At 41.7% G+C, this 25,838-nt stretch overlaps 1 protein-coding gene across 4 annotated transcripts in view; it reads right to left on the reverse strand.

Moving 5' to 3' along the window:
* enah (ENAH actin regulator) overlaps positions 1–25,838 on the reverse strand; it is a 179,781-nt gene that overhangs the window by 66,259 nt on the left and 87,684 nt on the right. For all 4 annotated transcript variants that reach the window (XM_061812328.1, XM_061812327.1, XM_061812330.1 and 1 more), the window contains one exon: positions 6,599–6,671. In XM_061812328.1, the coding sequence (XP_061668312.1) occupies positions 6,599–6,671 (73 nt within the window). The remainder of the gene's footprint in view (positions 1–6,598; positions 6,672–25,838) is intronic.

A 25,838-nucleotide genomic window follows, 5' to 3' on the forward strand; every position in this document is an offset into this window, starting at 1 on the left:
GCCTCCGTCAACAAAGCTGCCCCTCACGCTGTCCAGCTGTCTTGTGTCAACTGTTGAGACCGTACATTTTTGGGAATTACAGATTCAAAGGACCTGAGGTGGGAGACAAACATCAACTCCAGCCTCAAAAAAGCCCCAAAAAAGGATGTACTTCTTGTGGCTTCTGATGAAGCACGGCCTGCCCCGAGAGCTGCTGAGACAGTTCTACACAGCGGTCAATGAACCAGTACTGGGTGCCTCCATCACAGTCAGGTTTAAAAAAGGACAAACTCCGACTGCAATGGACAATCAAAACTGTTGAAAGGATCGTCGGGACCACCCTACCCACCCATGAGGATTTGCACGCCACCCGGACTAGAACAAGAATGGGCAGGATCCTATCAGACCCTCTACATCCGAGCCACAAGCTCTTTGAGCTCCTTCCATCGGGTAGGCGCTATCAATCAATGCAAACCAAAACTGGCAGGCATTCCATTCTTCTGTTTTGTAATTAAAATCTTAAAGTTTTGACAAACTAATTTACAATTCCACTGTAACATAATCCCAAATAATCTCCTTTGAGTTGTTGTCACATCCTATTGGGCCAATTAGTATTACAGTGAAGAAAATGAGTATTTGAACACCCTGCTATATTGCAAGTTCTCCCACTTAGAATTCAAGGAGGGGTCTGAAATTTTCTTCGTAGGTGCATGTCCACTGTGAGAGAGATAATCTAAAAAGAAAGATTGAGAAATCACAATGTATGATTTTTTAACGATTTATTTGAAACACAAACAGAGCAAGAATTTTGAACTGTGGACATCAGTAACCTATCCAGACATCTCAACTATCTCCTCTGCTTTTACCATGGACCAACTAAAGAATTACAACGGTCTGGAGGCCTAGAACCAATTCATCAATGGCTGGGTTCGTGATGCGGCGGTATCCATTGTAAGCACCCTGTGTCTCCACACTGCTAAGGTTAGTGTACGGCACAATGCAATTTAAATATGGAAGCTGAGGCAGAGAGGCAGGCAGGAGAGTACTTGGGGTGCCTTCTGGTAGGAAAGGAGCGAAGGAGACTTGGTGGTGAAACCCCAAAATACTGAACGTCATCCAAGGAAAGAGATTAGCGAAGAAGAAGTGGGACATGGAGAGGACTGAGGAGAGGCGGAAGGAATACATTGAGATGTGACGTAGGGCAAATGTAGAGGTGGCGAAGGCTAAACAAGAAGCATATGATGACATGTACACCAGGCTGGATACAAAAGAGGGAGAAAAGGATCTCTACAGGTTGGCCAGACTGAGGGATAGAGATGGGAAGGATGTACAGCAAGTAAAGGTGATTAAGGATAGAGAAGGAAATATGTTGACTGGTCCCAGTAGTGTGCTCAGTAGATGGAAAGAGTACTTTGAGAAGATAATGAATGAAGAGAAGGTAGAGTAGAAGAGGCAAGCGTGAATGACCAGAAAATGGCAATGATTAGTAAGGGCGAAGTTAGAATTGCACTGAACAGAATGAAAAATGGAAAGACAGTTGGTCCTGATGACATACCAGTGGAGGTATGGAAGCAATTTGGAGAGGGGGCTGTGGAGTTTTCGACCAACTTATTCAATAGAATACTAGCAGGAGAGAAGATGTCAGAAGAATGGCGGAAAAGTGTGTCAGTCCCCATTTTTAAGAACAAACGCGATGTTCAGAGCTGTGGAAACTATACAGGAATAATGATGAGCCACACAATGGAGTTATAGGAACGAGTAGTGGAGGCTAGACTAAGGACAGATGTAAGTATCTGTGAGCAACAGTGTGGTTTCATGCCAAGAAAGAGTACCACAGATGCATTATTTGCCTTGAGGATGCTTGTGGAAAAGTCCAGAGAAGGTCAGAAGGAGCTACATTGTGTCTTTGAACACCTAGAGAAAGCCTATGGCAGTGTACCAAGGGAGGAACTGTGGTACTGCATGCGCAAGTCTGGTGTGGTGGAGAAGTATGTTAGGATAGTACAGGACATGTATGAGGGCAGCAGAACAGTGGTGAGGTGTGCCGTTGGCGTGTCAGAAGAATTTAAGGTGGAGGTGGGACTGCATCAGGGATCAGCTCTGAGCCCCTTCCTGTTTGCAGTGGTAATGGATAGGCTGACAGATGAGGTTATAATGGAATCCTCTTGGACTATGATGTTCGCAGATATTATGATCTGCAGTGAAAGCAGGGAGCAGGCGGAGGAACAACTAGAAAGATGGAGGCACGCACTGGAAAGGAGAGGAATGAAGATTAGCCAAAGTAAAAGGTGTCTGGTGTTCTATGCGACAGAAGAGTCTCCGCCAGGATGAGTTTGTAAAACAGTGGTGAGGCCGGCCATGATGTACGGATTAGAGACGGTGGCACTGAAGAAACAACAGGAAGCAGAACTGGAGGTAGCAGAAATTAAGAGGTTCTCGCTTGGAGTGAACATGTTTGATCGGATTAGAAATGAGCTCATTAGAGGGACAGCCAAAGTTGGATGTTTTGAAGACAAGGTTAGAGAGAGCAGACTTTGATGGTTTGGACATGTGCAGAGACGAGTGAGTATATTAGTAGAAGGCTGCTGAGGATGGAGCTGCCAGGCAAATGAGCGAGAGGAAGACCAAAGAAAAGATTGATGGATGTTGTGAGGGAGGACATGAGGACAGTGGGTGTTAGAGAAGAAGATGCACGAGATAGGCTTAGATAGAAAAAGATGACAGCTGTGGCGACCCCTAACGGGACAAGACGGAACGAAATGATGAAGAAAGCTACTTAATTTCTGAGTGAATGCTGTCCAAAGTATTCATTCGCGTGATTATAGTCAGTGCTCAGTTAAATTATGTTGACTGTACCAATGAAAGAGGTGTACATTATTATTTATTTGTTTTTTGCAAACATGTGCAAACAATGAAATAAAGGTTAAGACGGACGAAAGTCGGTACACACGGGTTGACGTTCAGGGATACAGGAGGGCTGGAACAGGGCATGGACCTCAACGATCTGGCAGATCAACAGTCGTCACCGGGTCATATAAGTACCGGGCGTAATCAGCCGAAACAAGGTGCGGGTGTGTGCCGACTAATTGGCTGGCCACGCACGATCACAGCACGTGGAGCCAGCACCTCGGATAGGTGGAGAATGGCCACAACTCCCTGCCTTCCACCTACTCAGGTATGGCTCCATTCTACATAGTTCACGGTTACATTCCTTCTCTGTTTCCATCTGTGGCCACCAACTCTGCGGTACCATCCGCATTGGCAGTAGTGAGACGCTGCAAGCGGACTTGGGAAATAGCCCATATGACACTAGTGCACATGGGTAGCTCCTACAAGTCCGCGGTGGATCTCAAGAGAATAGGGGCACCGGCGTTCACGGTGGGCAACGCGTGTGGTTATCAATGAAGGATCTTCCGCTCCGGATGGAGTCACGCAAGCTTCCTCCCAGGTTCGTGGGTCCATTTCCTATCAATAAAATCATTAACCCTGTTTGTTGAAACTCCCCAGATCGATGAAGGTCCACCCCACGTTTCATGTAAGCAGGCTCCGTCCAACTATCCTTCACCATTAGTCCCCCCGGTCAAGGAAACGTTTGACCTCTGTAATTGCAAACAAAGACTACTGTACCAAATATTAACATTGTTTTTCTCAGGTGTTCAAATATTTATCTGCAGCTGTATCACACAAACAAATCGTTTAAAAAAAATAAAATCATATGCTGTGATTTCTGTTTTTTTATTTTTTTTTCTATTTTTTAGATGATCTCTCTCACAGTGGACATGTTGCTCCGATGAAAAATTCAGAGCCCTCCATGATTTCTCAGTTGGAGAATTTGCAATATAGCAGGGTGTTCAAATACTTATTTTGTTCACTTTATCTGCAAATAACTAATCACAACAACACTTTCTAAAACAAAACGCAAACGTAAACTTCCAACAGCAAATGAAAAAAAATCTGAAGGAAATTAAGATACCAACAAAGGTAGGTTATGGAGGGGGAGATAAGACTAATCGGGGATTGGACGAAACATACGACTTAATTGGACAGTGCTATGTGTCAAGCCGAAACTTTTTTAAATGTGTACTCAGCGTGCGCATACCTATTTGAATGCTGTGATTAGTCCAGAGCATATCCAGCCAGTATCACCTCGTGTGTGTGTGTGTGTGTAACGGGAGCAAGCTTGGTTGTGCAGATGTACATAACGCATTCATGGGCAGCGTCCCATTTTTGGGACATCATGATTTTCACGCATTATATCCTTCAGTATATCAAAATATTTAAGTGTTTTAATCTGATTCTGTTTTTTGGGACGATCTACTAAGAAAACCCAAGTACCCTCTCGCAGGCAGCATCCCATTTTTGGGACGAGATTAAAAATGAGTAAAGTTATCATATAATTTAACCATAAACGAAAAAAGAAGTGTTATTCCCTTGATTGTGGTCTGTTCAGAGACTTTTATCTCAATAAGGCACAAAATTGCCAGCCTGCCCATGAATAGGTTAAGAAACCCCACTCCCCAGTCCTTAAAAGAGACCACCGCAAGCTGATTTAGTTTTCAAGTTTTCACTTGTCTACCAGTACATGACAGTGTAAAAGTGCGAGTTCGAACCCAGGTGTGGTCAACTGCGCGGGAAGTTTCACCACAGTTACGTAACCCAGAACACAATACCGAGCCACAAAATCAGATGGGTATTTGTGTTCCAAGTCATAATATTCTTTGACAGCTCTCTGCAACCCTCACTCTGCAGCTGTAACTGATTAATAAGTGTTCATCACCAACTGACTGGTAATGCAAAAGTAATTGAATGCCTGCCTGTCTCAGGGTGTGACAAAAAGAGGGAATGGAAAACAGCCAGAATCATGAGAGAATCACACTTTAAATCCCTGGCAGTTCACTTTCAAAAAAAATTGTAAAATTGACTCACACATGAAGAATGCATTACAACTTTTTGAAAAAAAAAAAAAAAATGCAAGGCTCTTGTGCATTTTGGCGATAAATCCGAACAAAATTCAGACAAAAATCGAAAGTAAAATTTGTATGTCCTGACCAAAAAAAAATTGGGCAGAAGTTCCCCAAGGGCCAAGCCCAGATTTTTTTGCCCCCATCCTACTATCACTGCATAGCACAAAATCACATTTGTCATTAAAATATGCTTAAAATATGCCATCTTATCACAAGACAAATTAATTATGTGAACTATTCCATAAAAAGACATCTGAAATTGTCCTTTTCCCCACATTATACATATTATAGTATAGATATAGAATATACACGAAAATATATCCGAGAATTTCTACACCGTACAGCAAAATATGTTAAAGAAGTTGATCTGTAGTCATTACTATTAACGTTTAAGTCTCAAACTTGTTCGTCACGTTGTGCTGATACACTTGACCAGATTGCCCACTATCTTGGATATAGATCTAGTTATACTAATAGTATAATGAGTTACATTTTATATTTTAGTATTAATATTTTAGTATTATATATATATATATATATATATATATATACACACACACACACACCACACACACACACACACACACACACACGATTTTAACTGGCTTACCAGATTTGTCGACCTTTCTAGCATAGTCGGACAAAAAAAAAAATCTCTGTTCAAGTCCTTTTTCTCAAGCCATGACCACTTGAACGTGATCCTAACACTCGCGTCTATTGCACGTATGTCAGCTTGCCTGTCTACCTGTTTGAGCATTGCGCTGGGGCCGTACCTGGCCGGTCATGCATGAATTAGTTTACACAAAAAGCTATTCAAATACTCGACATTTAATGATTAATCTGCCTTTTGTGTGCACACGTGCACCCTTCACGACTTCCGTTCTCGCCAAAATTTCGAAATCTACGAGATATGGTGAGGTTATGAGAATGCAAGAGGAGGGGCGTAACAGTTACTAGTGTTAGTGCCTAAACATGGCTACACTCATGGAAGCAAAACAATTAACTCAAACGCGTGTTTGTTCAATGTTGTCAACTAATATCTGGATTCATTTCAGGCAATTTTTCCTCAATTTTCCAGAGGAATGTTCAAGAAAATTTGAAAATCCAGAATCCCGGGAAAATCCGGAGGACTTTCATCACTGTCAACGGAAATATTTCAGCTGTACCGTGTACAAAGACATTTTGTTGATGCTGTGTTTCATCAGTTTCATTTGAATTGTTTTCTACTTGCCCCCAAACTGTAAAAACTCAAAGATGATGACAATGGATTTTGAAGAAAATCGATTGTGTGAACTTGATTAATCATTTCTTCAAGCAAAGAAAGGAGTGTGGGTTACTGTCACTGATTTCGGCTATGGGAAAAAAGAAGTACAGAACAACCTTTGAAAAACAATTGTATCAACAGTCAATCAAGAAAATGTGGTCAAATCCCCATCCCCATAAGGAGTACAGCAGGGTAATGAGCATTTTGATAGATTGGGTAATGTGTAACCCTAATATGCAGGAGTCTTGCCCCGTTGGCAAAATAAGGGTGAGTTACAAGTTCAAACATTTGGCTGGGTATCTATGGTCATTTTTGTACAAATTTAGAAAGCAAGGCAAGCTAAAAAGACAAAAAGGCCAAGGGAACAATGTCTGAGGCGTGTGCTCCTTACCTTCTTCTAAGGTCTATTTCCTCTGGTGTGGGGCCATTCTGGACATGGGGGGGCTGCCTGGGCAATGTGGGACCTATAAACGGCAAAACAAAGATTAATGAAGATACTGTACTGCATTCAAGTTGTGTCACTCAAGTCTGATGTATTACAAGTTTTTAACTTCAACCAGCACTTCTACAAAGAGATCTTACACCATTTAGATTACTCAGGGCGCGAGAAGGAGTGAGCTAGAGTTGTTGCAAGACATGTGCCTGCTTCATTATGACCCACTTGTTTTGTGGATTTGAAATACATCTTTCTTTTCCTCCAATCTTTCTGACACACCACGTACTGTATACTTTATATCTGACGAGCCGCTTTTGAAAATGTTAACGTTTTATTAGTTCCTGACTGAGGAAAATCTACATTGTCATTGTTGCAGAAACAATAAAAGCTAAGTTCACATTGTCTTGTGCATTAACCAGCTACATCCAATTTCTTTCTTAAACCAATGATGTGCAATACCAGAGGCTCTGCTATATCCTAAATGTTTACAATTGCCAAAAATCACATGAACCAACACACAAAACAAAGGCAACATGACAATGTGAAAGAAACATTTGGCAAGAGACCGTCTCATTGCAACAACACTGCCCAATTTACACACTGACGAATGAGTGAACCTTTCCGCTAAACCTAGAGCAGGAAGAGATGGACCAACATTTTGCTCCCTTACACACAGTGTTCTCAAAAAAACAAAAACACATAAGACACACACACACGCACACAACTGGAAGAATCAATCAAACAGCTCCCACTGCATAAGTATTCAAATTGATGATGACAGACTGGCTGGGGACCAGTTCACTGTGTACTCTTATCCTGCCCGAAGATAGCTGCGATAGGCTCCAGCACCCCTGTGACCCTTGTGAGGATAAGATGGAAGATGAAATAATGTACTAGGATGTCTTTTTTTCCACAGAAAAAATAGCTCTATCTCGTTCTTTCCTCGATATGCGGCATTTTACTGAAGAGGAATATTCTTAAAATACACAATATGTTTGTTGTGATTTACAGACAACCCTGAGAAATTTCCAACAGCATACTCGAACTTGGCTTATCCTCTAAAACTTTTGAGATGATGAGTATCAATCAATACAATATACTCCTTTAAAAATATTGAGAAGTCATACGGTCAAAAAAACTAAATGTATAGAAACTCCATCCAATCCAAGTGTCAATTCAGGACGCTTGATGGTCAAAGAACAAATCAATTTGAAGCCCTCTTAATGGAATTCAAAAGAGAGGTGGCAAGAAATTCCTGTCCTGACTTTTTTTTTTTCAAGACACCATAATTATTTATTACGTCGAATATTGCCTGTACAGGTAAAGCTTTGAATGTATGGTCTGCAACCAGTAGGTTGCCGATTTATATCCCTGCCAAAGTACGTTGTCGTCGTGACAAGACACTTAACGCATATTTCATACGAATAAATGTGGTTGAATGTTTGATGGTGGTCGGAGGGGCCATACGTGCAGAATGGCAGCCACCCTTCCATCATACTGCTACAGGGAAGCTGTGGCTACCTCGGTAGCTTACCACTAGCAAGGAGTGACTAAGGAGTGAATGAATAATGTGTGAACTTAGACTTGTGTATTTTTGTATTTTTGAGTGTCAAAAAAAAAGCGCCAAGTGTTGGTGTAATGCATTATTATTATGATGAAGTCTACAGTCTCAGAATGTGGAATAGTAATGTAAATCATTAGGATGAAAGGCCTGCAATTTTCTGGCGAATGCACTCAAGAAATCTGAATTGATTTCCCAAATTGTCAAAGAGATTTAAGGTTGTGAAGGCTTAAATAATGTAACAATACAATAAAACAAACAATCTTGCAATCCCAAACCACAGAGATCAGAGAGCTTCATACCGTTATTTGTTATACAGTGTGAGTACGTACATGAAGGCAGGAGTAGTGTGGACCTCTTCTGGCAGCATACATAGCTCCATAGTCCATGTGGGGTGGTGTCTGCCCAATTGCTAGTTTTCAGTGCAATTTCCATCCCCCTGCCGCAAGCTCCCCTCACAAACCCACCAGTTCCAGAACATTCCTGGGAGCTCACCTACAAATCCGTAGCTGAGCCGTCAATTTCCCCTGTGGCTCAACTCTGCTTGACCTCAAGCTCACTGCCACCAAAAAGACCTCTTCAGAGATGATCACATCTTCCTCTGTTCAAAATACTAGCATGGGTGTGTAAATGTTGTGGAGTCATCCCTCCATCCCCAGTTTGTAGAGTGCTAAAGATGACTCACAAATGCTGGGTGTGGTTACTCTGTCCTGCTTCTTCAATAGAGTACAGTTGATAGAAACAAAAGGAGAGGAGAAAGATGCAAGGAGATTAAGAAGGATGGATTTACATATCTGGAGAAGAGAGAACTGCAGAGTAAAATGGAGACAGCAGGTTACAAAGGGATAAGAAGAAAGAATAGAGATAGAGGTAAAGTAAAACAAGAAGCAAGACTTGATGGGTTTGTACTTACTGGATACAATCCATTATACATGAACAGGATACATAATGGAAAGGATACATAGCTGTTACAGAAATTATTTTACTTGGAACATTAAACGGGCAAGCATGACATAAACCCATCAAAGGGACTACAAAATAATACAGTAATAATAATGTAGAGTGGAACTTCCAACGTTGCGGTCCATTCTGGGACACGAGCCAATGTCCGATTTGTTCACATTTCAATTTTCATCAATCTATCCGTTTTCTGTAGGGTTACTTATCTCACTTTCCCAAAATAAGTGTTTTTTTTATTTTATTTTGTTGTTTCACAGTCAAATGGTCAAATAGTTGAAAAAAACCAACAGCAAATTTATTTGTATAGCGCATTCCATACACAAGGTAACTCAATGCGCTTTACATAATTAAAAGCATTCAAATACATAATTAAAAAATGGAAGACCATTACAACAGACAAGTCTACTTGCGATAAAAGCATGAATGAGCTTCTCCTGGTCTGCTTGACACATGCAAGCCTTCACTGTAGATATGTTCTTCAGATGGTAAAAGGCTGTTTTAGTAATTGATTTGATAGAACTGTTGAAGGTCAGGTTCGAATTATCAGGATACCAAGGTTTTGGACTTGGTCTTTGCTTTTTAAATATATTGATTCCATGTATTTACGAAGAGCAATCCTTTTTTTCTTTATTACTAAAAACAATTATCTAATTTTTTTGGTGGTTTAGTTGAAACAAATTCTGGCTCATCCAGTTATCTCCTTTCTACAGTGGCACAACACCTCAATTGAACTGTAGGCATCTGGAGACACTGCTACATATAACTACTTATCATCTGCATTGATATGATAGTCAAAACTAAAGTTTAGAAATGTTTTACTCTAGGGTAGCACATTCAGGCTAAACAGAAGGGATCCATGAATTGACCCTTGAGGGACCTCATATGTCATTGCCATTTGTTGAGATTGAGCACTTCCAATGGTTACAAAGTAGTTCCTTTCTTCCAGGTACACTTGAACCATTTAAGGAGTGTTCCATTTAGTCCTACCTACGTTTCCAACCTGTTTAGGAGTGTATTGTGATCTAAGGTATCAAAAACCGCACTGAGATCCAACAAGACCAAAATTGACCCATTTCCTGAATCAGTATTCAATTTCATATCGTTTAGCACTTTAACAACAGCAGATTCTGTCCTCTGATAAGTTCGGAAACCTGATTGAATTTTGTCAAAAAGTCCATCGACACCTAAGAAATTGCCAAGTTGATTAAAAATAAATTTCTCAACAATCTTGACTATGAAAGGGAGATTTGAGATGTTTTTTTTAGTTTGGTAACATGGAAACGTCCAGTGCGCTGTTTTTTAGAAGAGGCTAAAGAGCAGCTACTTAAAGAGTTTGAGGAAACTCGCCAGTCTGAAGTTAGTAACTGATTTTTCTGTTACAAATCAGCTGGCACTGATTTCACAATAGTTTTGAAAAGGTCAGTTGATATTGAGTCAAGACAGCTCATTGATGGTTTCAGCTGCTGAACAGTTTTTCTGTAGTTTTTTGGTCTACTGTATCAAATTTTGACATTCAGAATGTGGCATTCAGATGTAGAAACATTCTATCATGTCGCTGATTTGTGCTGACACTTACCCTGATGGATTGTATTTTATCACCAAAATAACAGGCAAGCTCATTGCATTTATCAGCTGTCTCGAATTCTGGAGCTATCTGATTCAGGGATTGGTTTGAGATTGTCAACCACAGAAAACAGAACATGAGTAATGTGAAGGTTTTTACTAATGATTTCAGAAAAGTGTTGCTGTCTCGCCCTGATTTACTGTTGGTAAATATTAAAGAGACACTGTAGAGATATAACGTAATTTCTGGACTATAAGCCGCACCTGATTCTAAGCTTCACCCTGTATATTTTCAAAGGAAAAACCATTTTGTACATACATAAGCCCCATGTGCCCAAAGAAAGATGGTACACAGAAAGAGTTTTCAAAGTTTTAATAATATACCTAAGCTTTTCTTTCCAAACAGTGACTGTGATGTGGCAGGAACAGAGCAGCAATACGGGAGTAACACAGCACTAACAGGACTGGGTAGAAAAAAAAAAATTACTGGTAAAAGTCACTGAGACGTGGCAGTAACATAGCAGCAACATCGTTCACGCTACCTGCTTTTATGAGTATAACCTCTGAAAGGGTTTTTTGTCTTTTTACATTGCTCCAGTTCTTCCCGCTGCTGTTTCCAGCATCTCACCATCGATTCAGTTGTGCCAAGTTTACGAGCAGCAGCAGCTGTTTCCTTCTTTATCGACCAGCTCTATTGCTTCTAACTTGAAAGCTGCGTCATTTGCATTTGTTCTTGCATTTTCCAAGATGAGGGTCTGTTCATGCTAATTTTATTCATCCACAAAGAGCGAAGTTACATTAAACTTGAATCTTCCTTGATACATATATTCCACCTGTCTCACTCTTACCTTTTCTGCTTGAGCGCCACTGGCGGCCGTTCAAACAAATCCATAAATTAGCAGCATCATCACAGCGTTGAAAGCTTGTGACAAAAGACACGGTTTATAATCCGTAAATTACGGTAGTCAATTTGGAGTTTAGTTTTTCTCCACTTGCGGTCTGCAAAAGACAAAACTTGAACTTAAACGTCAACTAAGTAAAGCAAGTGGCAAAAGCACAAAGACATTTGGTAGACACTACTATATCTGGAGTGTTTGTAAGTTGCATGCGCCACCAGTTTTGTTCCCAACAGAGCTTGCCTATGAAATGCCCAGGCATATGTAAGGGTAGGTCAGGGCGGTGGTAGGGTGCCCTGTTGTGGGGAAAGTTCTGATGTGTCCTTGCCAGCTCGGTTGTTTGGCGAGGGAACATTGACAGGAATGCAGTCCCAGTCTGACTTTGGGGGTAGTGCTGCAAGTAAAGTAAAGGTGACATTTTGAACAAAACATACAAAAGCTCTGCGCCCACCTCTGCGCACCTGAGCCGGTGCTGTCAACATAAATGTGTGCTCTCATGAGTTAGTCTTGTACAAAGATAACCAATCAGATGATAGGGGGGGCGGTCTTAGCCAAATATGGACAAAGCGGACACAAAAGTGAGTCAAACTGAAGTAGTTGTCTGAGGGGGTTTTTCTGAGCACTCATGACAAAGCCTTTTTTTTTTAATTTATGAAATTGACACTTCCATACTAAGTCTATGTTCGAGAATCATACTATGGCGATGCATGGCACCTTTAACTTCCAGCCACGGATGATATACTGTAGTTTCGAGTTGAGAAGCAAAACAAACTAACTCACTCACGCTCTTATACACACACATAGACACACACACACATGCACACACAAAACTTTTTCGACAAACAATTCCAATGAAGTGGGGACATTGTGTTAAACATAATGCAATGATTTGCAAGGCATGTTTTTCTATATTTACTTGAATACACTGCAAGTATTTACTTAAATGCACTACAAAGACCAGATATTTAATGTTCAAACTGATAAACTATTGTTTTTAGCAAAGAATCATTAATTTAGAAATTTAATTTAATTTTTTCCATTGAAATTTCAAAAAAGATGGGACAGGTGGCAAAAAAGTTGAAGAAATGCTTATCAAACACCCATTTGGAAAATCCTACACGTGAACGGGCTAATTGGAAACCGGTGGGTGCCATGATTGGGTATAAAATGAGCTTCCCTGTATTGCTCAGTTATGCACAAGAAAAGATGCGGCAAGGTTCACAGCTTTGTGAGCAAGTCCTTGAGAAAAGTCTAACAGCTTAAAGGAAGATTCTCCCCAAATTTCATATGTATAATAAACCCTCCAATGTGAAGTAATATTATTATTACATATATTTTGGAGATTAATTGAAAATAAAGAACAATTTTGATATCCAAGCATAATCTGGATGTGAGCCAGCTTTCACAGCCAAACGCGGAAAAAACCTCCTTGACCCCGTTTTCACAGCCAAACGTGGATAAAACATCCTTGACCCCGCCCCTGACATCGCCGGTGCTTAGCATTACAGACCATTTGTGTCATGGTCCTGCCGGTCCCAGCCCTGGCGGTGCAGGTCCAGTGCAAACCCGCCTCTCATCAGTGATAATGAACGCCAGTATACAGTATACAGGACCCAGCAGATGGTTTGGCTTTGCCAGATCTTTGCCATCCATACCTCATTCCTGAACCTCCACATTCCTGATCCTGAACCCCTGTGTACCGACCTCCGCCTGACCAACCCCGTAAGCTTGTCGCTCCTGATACTGCTGCTCGCTCTGACTGACTCCGGCAGAGTGGAATTATGATGTTGGCGATTGCGAATTACTGGCGGTCAAAACGGCGCTGGAGGATTGGAGACACTGGCTGGAGGGATCACAAGGGCCATTTCTGATTCTTACGGACCATAAGAGCTTGGAATATCTGAGGACCGCCAAGAGACTGCATGCCCGCCAGGCCAGGTGGGCACTGTTTTTCACTCACTTTCGGTTGACTTTGTGCTTTTCGTCCAGGCTCAAAGAATGGCAAAAAAGACACACTATCTCGGATCCATGAAGGGGAGCAAACGGAGCCTGTGAGTGTTCGTGTCCGGGTTCACCTGGGAGATTGAGACATGGATAAAGGAGGCTTTAGGGGACTCTCTGGGTCCACCTGAATCCCCTCCCGGCCATCTGTGTGTGGTACCCCCACTACGAGGAGACGTCATCGATTGGGCCCACACAAACAAGACCGTCTGCCACCCCGGCATGGGGAAGACCCGTTCAGTAGTCGAAGAACGGTTTTGGTGGCGAAACCTAGGAAAGGACGTGAGGGAATGTGTCAACGCGTGCCTGATCTGTATGGCCAATAAGACCTTCCACCTGCGACCTATGGGTGAGCTACGGCTACTACCAATTACCTCTCGCCCCAGGTCACACATCTCTCACAGGTCTACCCTGCTCCCAGGGAAACACAGTGGTACTCTCAATCATCGATCGATCAGTTTTCTAAGATGGTCCACTTCGTACCAGCTCCCAAGATTCAGTCCGCCAAGCAGACTGCGCAGCTACTACTAGACAAAGTCGTCCGCTATCATGGCCTGCCAGTGGATATAGTGTTGGACAGAGGACCGCAATTCGTGTCTCGGTTCTGGAAGGAGTTCTGCACCCTAATCAGGGCGAAAGTAAGACTCACTTCAGATTATCACCCAGAGTCCAATGGCCAAACAGAAAGAATAAATCCGGACCTGGAGACTGGTCTACGCGGTGCCATCCACGTTGGCAGTGGTAAGACGCTGCAAGTGGACCTGGGAAATAGCCCAAAAGACACTAATACGCATGGGCAGCTCCGACAAATCCGCGGCGGACCTCAAGAGAAGAAGGGCACCGGCGTTGAAGGTGGGACAACGCGTATGGTTGTCCACAAAGGATCTTCCACTGCGGATGCCTGGCTGAGCAGGAGACTGCTTTTCAGGTGACTAATCAGAGACTTCACGAGATCTGTGCTCAATTCGTGCCATGGCTAGCTTCCCAGGCTAGCGCCGCTACCGCCACGCCAACTGCGTCCGCCACGGTTCCCACCTGCATCCAGGTCGCTCCGACTACCTCACCAGTCGCGGAGTTTCAGCGGTTCGGGGCCACACCCTCTCTTGGCCCGAATACTTTTCTGCTGACTTGGAGAACGTCAAACCCTTGCTCGCCCAGTGCGATCTTCACTTCGGGCTACAGGCCTCTGTCTTCCCGAGAGACCGCGCCCAAATTGCCTTAGTCATATCCCACATGACGGGAAGAGCAGAGGCATGGGCCATGGCAGAGTGGAGTCGCAACTCTGGAACATGCCACTCCTGGAGGTCCTTTGTATGCGCGATGATGCAGGTCTTCCAGTATGCCTCCCCGGAATGCGAAGCAGCGGCAACGATCACGTTACGACAGGGTTGTCCACAAAGGATCATCCACTGCGGACGGAGTCACGCAAGCTAGCCCCCAGGTTCATGGGTCCCTTTCTTATCACTAAGATCGTTAACCCTGTCGCTGTTTCTTTGCAACTCCCCAGATCAATAAGGGTTCATCCCACGTTCCACGTAAGCCGGCTTCAACCAACTCGTCTATCGCCATTAGTCCCCCCAGTCAAGCCACCCCCCTGTGATCGACGGAGGTCCGGTGTACTCGCCGGCTTTTATCATCCCGTCATATAAGGAGGGGGGGTTCAATACCTGGTGGAATGGGAGGGGTATGGCCCAGAGGAACGTTCCTGGATTCCGTCCCGTTTTATCGTTGACCATAGCCACATCAGGGAATTCCACAAATCCCATCCTGAGGCTCCTGGGCCGTCTGGAGTGAGCCGGACTTCCGTGTGTGGAGTTTGCATGTTCTCCCCGTGTCTACGTGTATGTAAACTTGCCTCTTGCCCGTTGGCAGCTGGGATTGGCTCCAGCATTCCAGCGACTATCGTGCAGCTAAGAAAACGGATGGATGGATATATACGCGTAAGCACACAACACTTCCCGGTTACTATTTACGGCGATGCGGGCATGCAAACCCCACTGACATTGACATCCACATTTCAAATCTGTTTTTGGAAATTGTGTTCTCTGGGCAAAAGAGGAAAAGAACCATCTAAACTGTTATGATGCAAAGTTCAAAAGTGACCATCAGTGATCGCATGGGGCTGTTTTAGTCCCATTTGGGGGTAACTTACACATCTATGAAGGCATCATTAATGCTGAAAGCCACATGCAGATTTTGGAGAAACATCTGCTGCTATCCAGAGGCCTTGTAGCTCAGTGGTTAGAGCACTGGTTTGGTAAACTAGGGGTTGTTGGTTCATATCCCACTGGGGCCTCCACTCCCTGAGAAGGGTTGCATCCGGCGTAAAAATTGTGCCAAACATATATGTGCGTGCATCTGAGATAACGCGCTGTGGTGACGCCGAAAGAAACTTACTTATCTGCTGCCATTCAAACATCTTTTTCATGGACACCTCTGCTAATTTCAGCAAGACACTGCCAAACCACATTCTGCACGTGTTACAATAGCGCATCTTGGTAGTAAAACATTGCGAGTACTCGACTGGCCTGCCTGCCGTCCAGATCTGTCTCCATTGAAAATGTATGGAGCATTACAAAAAATAAAATACAGAGACCCCATACTGTTGAACAGCTGTAGCTGTAAATCAAGCAAGAATGGGAAATAATTCTACCAACAAAGCTTCAACAATTAGTGTCCTTAGCTCCTAAAACTTTATTGAATGTTGTTAAAAGAAAAGGTGATGCAACAGAGTGGTAAACATGACCCTGTCCCAGCTTTTTTGGAATGTGTGGCAGCCATAAAATTCCGAGTTAATGATTATTTGATGTAAAAAATACAAATAAAATTCATCACTTTAAACATTAAATGTCTTTGTAGTGTATCCAAACTCAATATTAGTTGAACATGATTTGCAAATGATTGTATCCCGTTTTAATTGATGTTTAATACAATCCTAACTTCATTAGTATTTGGTTTGTACATCCCAAGATTTGTAGTCATTCTCCATTTTCCGTAAACTGAACTAAATAAATTTCTGGGGTTTGGGTATAAAAAAAAACAACCAAAAACAAAGAAAAAAAAATATGAAAAAAAAAAACAAGCAAATTTGATTTTCTCCCCATTTGAGACGGGAATGTGGCCTACCATATCTCACAGATGTCACTGATTTTTTTGTTCCAAATAACTTTTATATTCAATAAATAGCAATGATGTAAGATTAGCTTTGTTTTTATAAATTTTAATAACCTGTATCATTCAAAATATGAGGTGAAATAGATTTATGGGACACCTTTGGAAAATGAGTTTTGACAGCAAGGATGAAGAACAGGATCCTTTTATTGGGCATCCTATCGAATTAAGGGAGAAGATCTGTCAACAAGCCTAACACGCATCTATAGTATATTTGGGGATGTGTCACTGGAGTGTCAGAAAGAGAATGGAATATATAAATCGTCAAGTTCAATTTTTTTTTTTCTGCAAATGCTTCGATCATAACTCCCTGGCAGTATCCTGAGTATGAATTTTTTCAACATGTCCCAGTAATCATGCCAGGAGGTGAGCCCAGTAACTCAACAGATACACAGCTGTAACTAGTCAGCCCATGCGGAGAGAATCTTCCATACAAATTCCATACGCCTTGGGACTGTCAAAGTTAAACACGTAGGTTCTTTTTTGCTGGCCAGCAAAGACATTTACTGTACCTCATAATGTCATACTATCCAAGAATCGCTCTCGTGTACAAATGACTACGTCTAACTTGACTATTTTTATGCAATTTAGCGAATGTGTCTGATGACTTTCTGTAGAGTTTCTAATGTGAAATGTCATTTTAAAGTCTCTCAATAACCATAATGTTGGAAAATAGACTTCCTTATCCTCTTTTGTCTGGCTTCCAACTCTTTCCAATTTTTCAAAATCTCTTCAGACTGTTCAGAGATTCCATTTACTTTCAATTAACCTTGCGATTATACATGCGGCAAACAGATATTGAATATTAAAAAAAATACAATAAAAATCACAACTTTCTGGGCTGTCTGATCTTTAATGGAACTGGGGAACAGCAAGCCATGCCCTTAATAAACCTGGCCCACGGAGCTTTGAGTTTAAAAAAGATGTGAAATAATTTGATAAATTCATCTTTAGGAGAGGCAATGAGGGCAGGAAGTATAAGAAAATTCCAAACATATTAATGGGAAAGCATCTAAATCTCACCGCAAACAACAAGTTACAAAAGAAAAAAAAACAATATTATGAATAATTGATTCTAATTATGGTGATAAGGTGGCGCAACTGGTTACAGCATAGGCCTCATACTTCTCAGGACCGGGGTTCAAATCACGGCCCCGCCTCCACGGAGTTTGCAGGTTCTCCCCATGCCTGCATGGGTTTTCTCTGGGCACTCCGGTTTCCTCCCACATCCCAAAAACACGCATTAATTGAATACTCCAAATTGCCAGGTGTAGTTGTGAGTGCGAATGGTTGTCTGTCTCTGTGCCTTGCGATTGGCTGGCAACCAGTTCAGGGTTTACCCCGCCTCCTGTCCAAAGATAGCTGGGATAAGCTCGAGCTCTGCCGCGACCCTTGTAAGGACAAGCAGCTCATATAATGGCATCCATCCATTAGTCACTTCTTGATTCTGATAAACTTGACTCTTGAGTTTTTATCTCTTCTCTCGTGTTACCATTTTGTTCTTGCTGGTAAGCTTGTTTTTCTTTGGAAAAAAATGTTGACACATAGACTCCTGGATACTTTTAAACCCCTGGTACTGTATTTTTCTTTTTTTGTAAATAATCAGTTGTGTCATCATTATGTGAGCGTGGCCTGCTAATTAGCACGAGCCTGGTGTTAGCAACAAGACCAGCCGCCACGATGCCTCCCTTCTTTATTGAGGACTATCAGTGAAGATAGCAGAGGATGTTAATTCTGGAATTGAAAATCTGCTGTCCTGAAGTCTTTGTGGATGTAAATGGACAGTCGGGGAATAAAACCACTCTACCGATGTCTCAAAATGTTGAGCAGAAGTGTCCTAATAGACAGCCACATAGCTCAACAATGAGGACAGATGTGGACTGTGGAAACAGTAACGGATCCTTCACCAGTTCTCCCTGGAATTTACTGGAAGAAAAGCCCAAATATATGGGACATCTAAAAAGGAAGACAACAACACCACCAGATTACCAAGGAATCCGGCTGTCCTGTGTTGAGGGCTGCCTCAACCCCAAGTGAGAGGTTATGGACGGTCGTTAAGGCAATGAGCAAGAAAAAAAAAAAGAACGTGAGTCGATGCAAAACATTGACATCAGACTTACAAATAGATTTGAGTCACTTCTACTGCTTTTGCAGCAAGAAGAACACCGAAGTATCTCAAAAAATCCTGGACATCACTAATCAGCAACCAACTGTGAAATCTGTCATTATACACACAGGGCCCTGGATGTTCTCAAGCAGCAATTAGTGGTACTGAAGTGAGATTCATTGATCTCCTAACAAAAGTGCAAGGTGCTTTGGATAGTGAGATTTTTTTAAGCGGACCTCTCCCACTTGTACGATTTGGAGAGAAGAACGTTTCTTGAGGCTCCGTCAATTGATTAAGTGGTTAGGTAAAGTGTTTACAGCACTACCTATGAGTTTCATTGACAATTTCAGCATTTTTAGAGAGCATAAATATCTTTATAAAGCGGTTTCTGTCTAAATAGACAAGAAGTTAAGTTAGTGGCTGTAAACTTTTTTTTTTTTTTTTACTGTTTACTACTCATTCACCGCCCCGAAAAGAATATGTTTACAAAAATCAAGGATAAAAGGATGGGGTTGTTCACAAACAATCAAAGGAACAAGCGATAAGGCAAGACATGGTCCACACAGACTCATTTTGGTTATCCAAAGATTCAGAGGAGCAAATGACAAATGGAATGAGCCAGCACGTTAAATCTCCCATACCTTTTCCAGCCCCATTAGAGCCATCAACACCTCAGAATTTCCCCTCTACGACTAAGACGACCAAACAATCTGCGGTAGATGTTGGGTCCCCTTCTCCGAGCCTGAATGCACTGTTAAGTAAGATGGATAGGATGAAGACTATTGTCAATGTTGGAGTCCAGCCCATACTATGCCAAGATCTTCCTCCCATCCCCAATTTGCCTGAAACCACCATCAACTAAGACGTGGAAGGCCCCTCCTCTACAAATGAAGACTCTTATCTGTAAATCTGACTGATATCTGCTGAGTCTTTTCCAGAACAACACAGACCCCTATGGTGATCAGGCATTTTTCATCCCTGTAATTACAAGGGACAGAGCGTTAGTCAAATAGATATGGCACATAAAAGTTGAAGTACGAACTTAGCGAGGATAAAATGTGAATCTATCAATAACTATCACTATCAGTGACTGCAGCAGAGGATGTCGATTCTGGAATTGAAAATCTGCTGTCCTGAAGTCTATGTGGATGTAAATGGACAGTCGGGTAATGAAACCACTCTACCGATGTCTCAAAATGTTTAAAATATTTACCAGTGTCTCCAGAAGACTTCAGTTCAATTGAGGTGTTGAGCCATTGTCTCAAGGAGATAAACTGGATGAACCAAAATTTCTTTAACTAAACCACAACAAAACTGATACAAATGTTTTTGGCAATAGAGAAAAGAGAATTGCTGTCAGTAAATATCTGGACACACTAGCTTTAAAAAGAAAAGACCAAGTCCGAAGCCTTGGTGTTCTGATAGATTCTGACCTGACTTTCAACTTTCAACAGTCATATCAAGTCAACTACTAAAACTGCCTTTTACTATCTGAAGAATATATCCAGAGTGAAGGCTTGTTTGTGTCAAGCAGACTGGGAAGAGCTCATCCAAAATTTGATCTAAAGTACACTTGACTACTGTAATGGTCTTCTGACTAGACTCCCCAGAAAGAGTATTAAACAACTGCAGCTCTTTCAGAATGATAGATTTTAAAGTTCTGCTAATGGTCTCTAAATCATTAAATAGTTTAGGTCCTGAATACATGAAAGAAATGGTTCCGGAATATAAAACCCAGTAGAGCTCAGAGATTGACTTACTCAGATCTAATAATGGAGCGCAGAACCCAAAGCAAACATGGTGAAGTAGCATTTAGCTATTATGCTGCACATGAATGGACTAAGTTGCCAATAGTGGTGATGTCAGCTCCAAGTGTGAATGTTTTTAAATCCAAGTTGAAAACTCTTTTCTCATGCTTCTTAGAGTTTTTCCAATTTTAATATTTCTTGAACTGTACAGTTTTGAATTGTACTTTTATTTTTCTTGTTTTAACATGTATTTTATCATTTTCCCCGTTTTAAATGTTTTATCTCTATGCATTCAAATAATTTTAATAATGTAAAGCAATTTGAGTTACGTTGTGTATGAAATGTGGGATATTAATAAATTAGCTTTACTTTGTTTAATTTCTATCAACAAAATACAGTATATAATCATAAAGCACAATTGGTTGATTAGCACTGACGTCATCATATTATTAATCGATTTCTGCACACAGTTGTATTCTTCTATTCTTGCAATGATGATGTCAAATTTTGCTGGTAAATGCTTCAATAGTAGCATTCTCTACCCCCTAGCAGTTAATGCTGGGAATGGTGCTAGAGTTTTTGTGTATTTTTTAAAGTACATATTCTTCTAAAAGTTAACTAACCAACCTAAGTGTCTATGAAGAAAAGGTATATAAATGAGTACACTACCATTAATTTTATGGAGACTAGCTGTGCCACGAACTGTGAATGCTAAGACAGTTGATAAACTTTTGGATCATTTCACTTTTATTCAAATGCCATGAACACAGTCGCCCATGTTCAAACGACGACCATCCTGAGGTGATCTAGAACATTGTGGAGGAGCACAATGACGGTCAAAGAGCTCGAAATCAAAGTGTAGGAATGTAAGTGGAGAAAAACTCCAAATTGATCATGACCACTACAGTGTCTTTGTAAATTTAACCAAGAGTTAGTTAGAGTGAGACAGCAACACTTTTCTGAAATCATCAGTAAGAACCTCAACAATACTCGTACTCTTGTTTGCTGTGCATGACAAGCTCACAACACCCCCGAATCAGCTACAGAACTCGTAACATTTGATCAATTCAATGAGTTTGCTTGTTGTTTTAGTGAAAAAATACAATCCATCAGGTCAAATAATCAGCACAAATGAGCAAAATGATAAATCATACAGTGGAAGACATATCATTGAAAAGTGGAAGTACTCTAAATCCCATGAGAAAAAAGATCTTCTAACCTGGATTTGGGGCTGACATAAACTCTATTGGCAACTTGTTCCATTTTTTTAAGCATAATAGCAAAATGCTCCCTCACTGTGTTTGCTTTGGACTCAGAGTATTGTGAAGGTACTGATGATTTCAGAAAAGTTGCTGTTTAGCCCTAACTCGTGGTTAAAATTACAAGGACACTGTGTGTAGAAGTCATACTAGTAGATCTAGACATCCATCCATTTTCTTTGCCGCTTATCCTCACAAGGGCCGTGGGGAGTGCTGGAGCCTATCCCAGCTGTCAACAGGCAGGAGGTGGTGTACACCCTGAACTGGTTGCCAGCCAATCACAGGGCACATTGGCACAAACAGGCGCACTCACAATCACACCAAGTGGCAATTTAGAGTGTCCAATCAATGTTGCATGTTTTTGGAATGTGGGAGGAAACCGGAGTGCCCGGAGGAAACCCATGCAGCCATGGGGAGAACATGCAAACTCCATACAGGCGGGTCCGGGATTGAACCCGAGACCTCAGAACTGTGAGGCGAATGCTTTACCAACTGATCCACCATGCTGCCAGATCTAGACATCGTACAGTAAATATCTGACAACCAATAAATTTATTTAAAAAAAACGATGTCGGCAGAATGGGAGAGAGAAGACAGCTGAGAGGGATAACACATAGCGTGCGGATCAAACTATTGAAACGAACTTGCTCTTTCACACAGAGGAGTTTGAAAGCGTAGAAAAGTCTGGACGCATACAAACACTGTACTTCGTTGCTGGATCTGTTCTCAATAAAGAATAAATCCCACATCGTGATGGAGCCACTAAGATTTTTTCAATACAAATACATATATTTAAATAAATGACCCCTGGTTTTACACAAACTCGCATTCATTACCTAGGAATGGGAAAAAAAAAGATAGCGAGTCAGCCCCCGTGCACGGAAGCGTGTTGCAGCCACACATTACCCTACGTATAACTCTCCGTGACAGATGGTTTATTTTCTTTTTTTTAAAAATGCATTGGACACATTTGAGAACAATCCATATTTAAAAAAAAAAAAAAAAAAAAAAAAGTCTGTCGGGGAGAGGTTTACCAAAGTTTAACATTAGTCCGCAACACGCTTCCGTGTCTGTTGGAGACAACTCCCTGTCGTTTTTTTTATTTATTTATTTTTTTTAAATACGCATTGTCCGCAAATGAGCCAATTTGGCAATGTAAATACTTCTTGGTAATTTGAGATCGAGAAAAATAATTCCTACTTGAAATGAAGTGATCGCTACACAGTCGTGTGAATTTGTTTGGGCACCATCCCTCACGAAATCAATTTACTATGCCTCACTGGCATAAGTAGATTATCAAAGATACATTATTTATTATGAATATACAGTGAAAAAAATAAGTATTTGAACACCTTGCTATATTGCAAGTTCTCCCACTTAGAAATCATGGAGGGGTCTGAAATTTTCATCGTAGGTGCATGTCCACTAAGAGAGAGATAATCTATCAGAAAAATCCAGAAATCACAATGTATGATTTTTTTTAATGATTTGTGTGATCCAGCTGCAAATAAGTATTTGAACACCTGTCTATCAGCTAGAATTCTGACCCTCAAAGACGTGCTAGTCTGTCTTTAAAAGTCCACCTCCACTCCATGTATTATCCTGAATCAGATGCACCTGTGTGAGGTCGTTAGCTGCAGAAAGACACCTGTCCACCCCATACTGTCATGCTCCTGGCATCCTGCCCTGGCTGGGCGTGGCCAGCCAATTAGTCGGCAGACACCCGCACCTTGTTTCGGCTGATTACGCCCGGTACTTATAGGACCCGGTGATGACTGGTCCTCCGCCAGATCGTTGAGGTTCATGCCCCATTCAAGCACCCCGTATCTCTGATCGTCAACCCGTGTGTACTGACCACCGCCTGTTCTCCGACCGACGCCGTAAGCCTGACGATTTTGATACTTCTGCCTTCCTTGATCGATCTGTACCGACTCCTGCCTGCCCACTGAACTGCTCTCTATGCCCGACGTCCCAACTATCGCTGCTGCACCTGACTGCATGCCCGATCCCGACCATTGAATAATAAATGTTTTTCCTGGATTACCTCTGCGTCTCCCGTGTCCTCCTGCATTTGGGTCGAACCTCCGTTCCGATGGGTCGTGACACATACAGTCAGGAAGACTCAAACTTGTAACATGGCCAAGACCAAAGAGCTGTCCAAAACACCAGAGACAAAATTGTACAATTCCACACGGCTGGAAAGGGCTACGGAGAAATTGCCAAGCAGCTTGGTGAAAAAAGGTCCACTGTTGGAGCAATCGTTAGAAAATGGAAGAAGCTAAACATGATGGTCAATCTCAATTGGAGTGGTGCCCCATGCAAAATGTCACCTTGTGCGGTCTCAATGATCCTTAGAAAGGTGAGGAATTAGCCCAGGACAGGACAGGACGTGGTTAATGACCTGAAAACAGCTGGGATCACCGTTTCCAAGGTGACTGTTGGTAATACACTATGACATTGTGGTTTGAAATCATGCATGGCATTGAAGGTTCCCCTGCTTAAACCAGTACATGTCTTAAGTTTGCCAATGACCATTTGAATGATACAGAGGAATCATGGGAGAAAGTTTTGTGGTCAGATGACAATAAAATTGAACATTTTTGTCATAATTCCACTAACCGCGTTTGGAGGAAGACAAATGATTAATTCCCTCCAAAGAACATCATCCCTACTGTAAAGGTGGTAGCATCATGCTTTGGGGGTGTTTTCTGCACATGGGACAGGATAACTGCAGTGTACTAAGGAGAGGATGACTGCGGCCATGCATTGTGAAATTTTGGAGAACAACCTCTTTCCCTCAGTCAGAGCATTGAAGATGGGTCGTGGCTGGGTCTTTCAACATGGCAATGACCCGACGCACACAGCCAAGAAAACCAAGCAGTGGCTCCGTAAGAAACATATCAAGGTTCTGGCGTGGCCAAAATCCCTCCTGCAGTGTGTGCAAACCTGGTGAACAACTACAGGAAACGTTTGACCTCTGTAATTGCAAACAAAGGCTACTGCACCAAATATTAACGGTGGTTTTCTCAGGTGTTCAAATACTTATTTGCAACTGTATTAGACAAATAAAACGTTAAAAAAAAAAAAAAAAATCATACATTGTGATTTCTGCATTTTTTTTTTTTTTTTAGATTCTCTCTCACAGTGGACATGCACCTACGATGAACATTTCAGACCGCTCCAAGATTTCTCAGTGGGAGAACTTGAAATATAGCAGGGTGTTCATATATCATATATATTTTGGGGGCGAACCGGTGGATCAGCTTGAAAGCATTAGTCTCACAGTTCTGAGGTCCAGGGTTCAATCCAGGGTCCGCCTGTATGGAGTTTTCTTGTTCTCTCCGTGCCTGTGTGGGTTTTCTCAGGGCACTCCGGTTTCCTCCCACATTCCAAAAACATCCAACATTAATTCAACACTTTAAATTGACCCTATGTTTGATTGTGAGTGGGGCTGTTTGTCTCCATGTGCCCAGCAACCAGATCAGGGTGTACCCTGCCTCCTGCCCATTGACTGCTGGGATAGGCTCCAGCACTCCCGCGACCCTCGTAACCATAAGCGGCATAGAAAATGGATAGATAGATATATTTTGGAGTTTTTATAAGTACACAAGTATATACAGTAAATGAACAGGTCATTTAAATAGACTCATTGCTCCATCTTGTGATCAGATCGGTGATTGGTTATCATTTTTTTTTTAATTCACTGATCGGTGATCTGCCCCATAAATCCTGATTGTGGAAATCCCAAAATGTTTAAAAAAATTTTACGCCAACATATTCTAATTAGTACACATATATTTGTTTAATTTAGGGGTGTCATACTCATTTTGTCACAGGCCACATTGTAGTTACTGTTTCCCTTAGAGGGATGTTACAACGAAAATACATTTTTTACTTTTTTAATTTTTTTTTTTTAAATTTACTTACTG

This window comes from Syngnathoides biaculeatus, chromosome 23 (genome assembly GCF_019802595.1).
Source record: "Syngnathoides biaculeatus isolate LvHL_M chromosome 23, ASM1980259v1, whole genome shotgun sequence".
NCBI classification, from domain to species: Eukaryota; Metazoa; Chordata; class Actinopteri; order Syngnathiformes; family Syngnathidae; genus Syngnathoides; species Syngnathoides biaculeatus.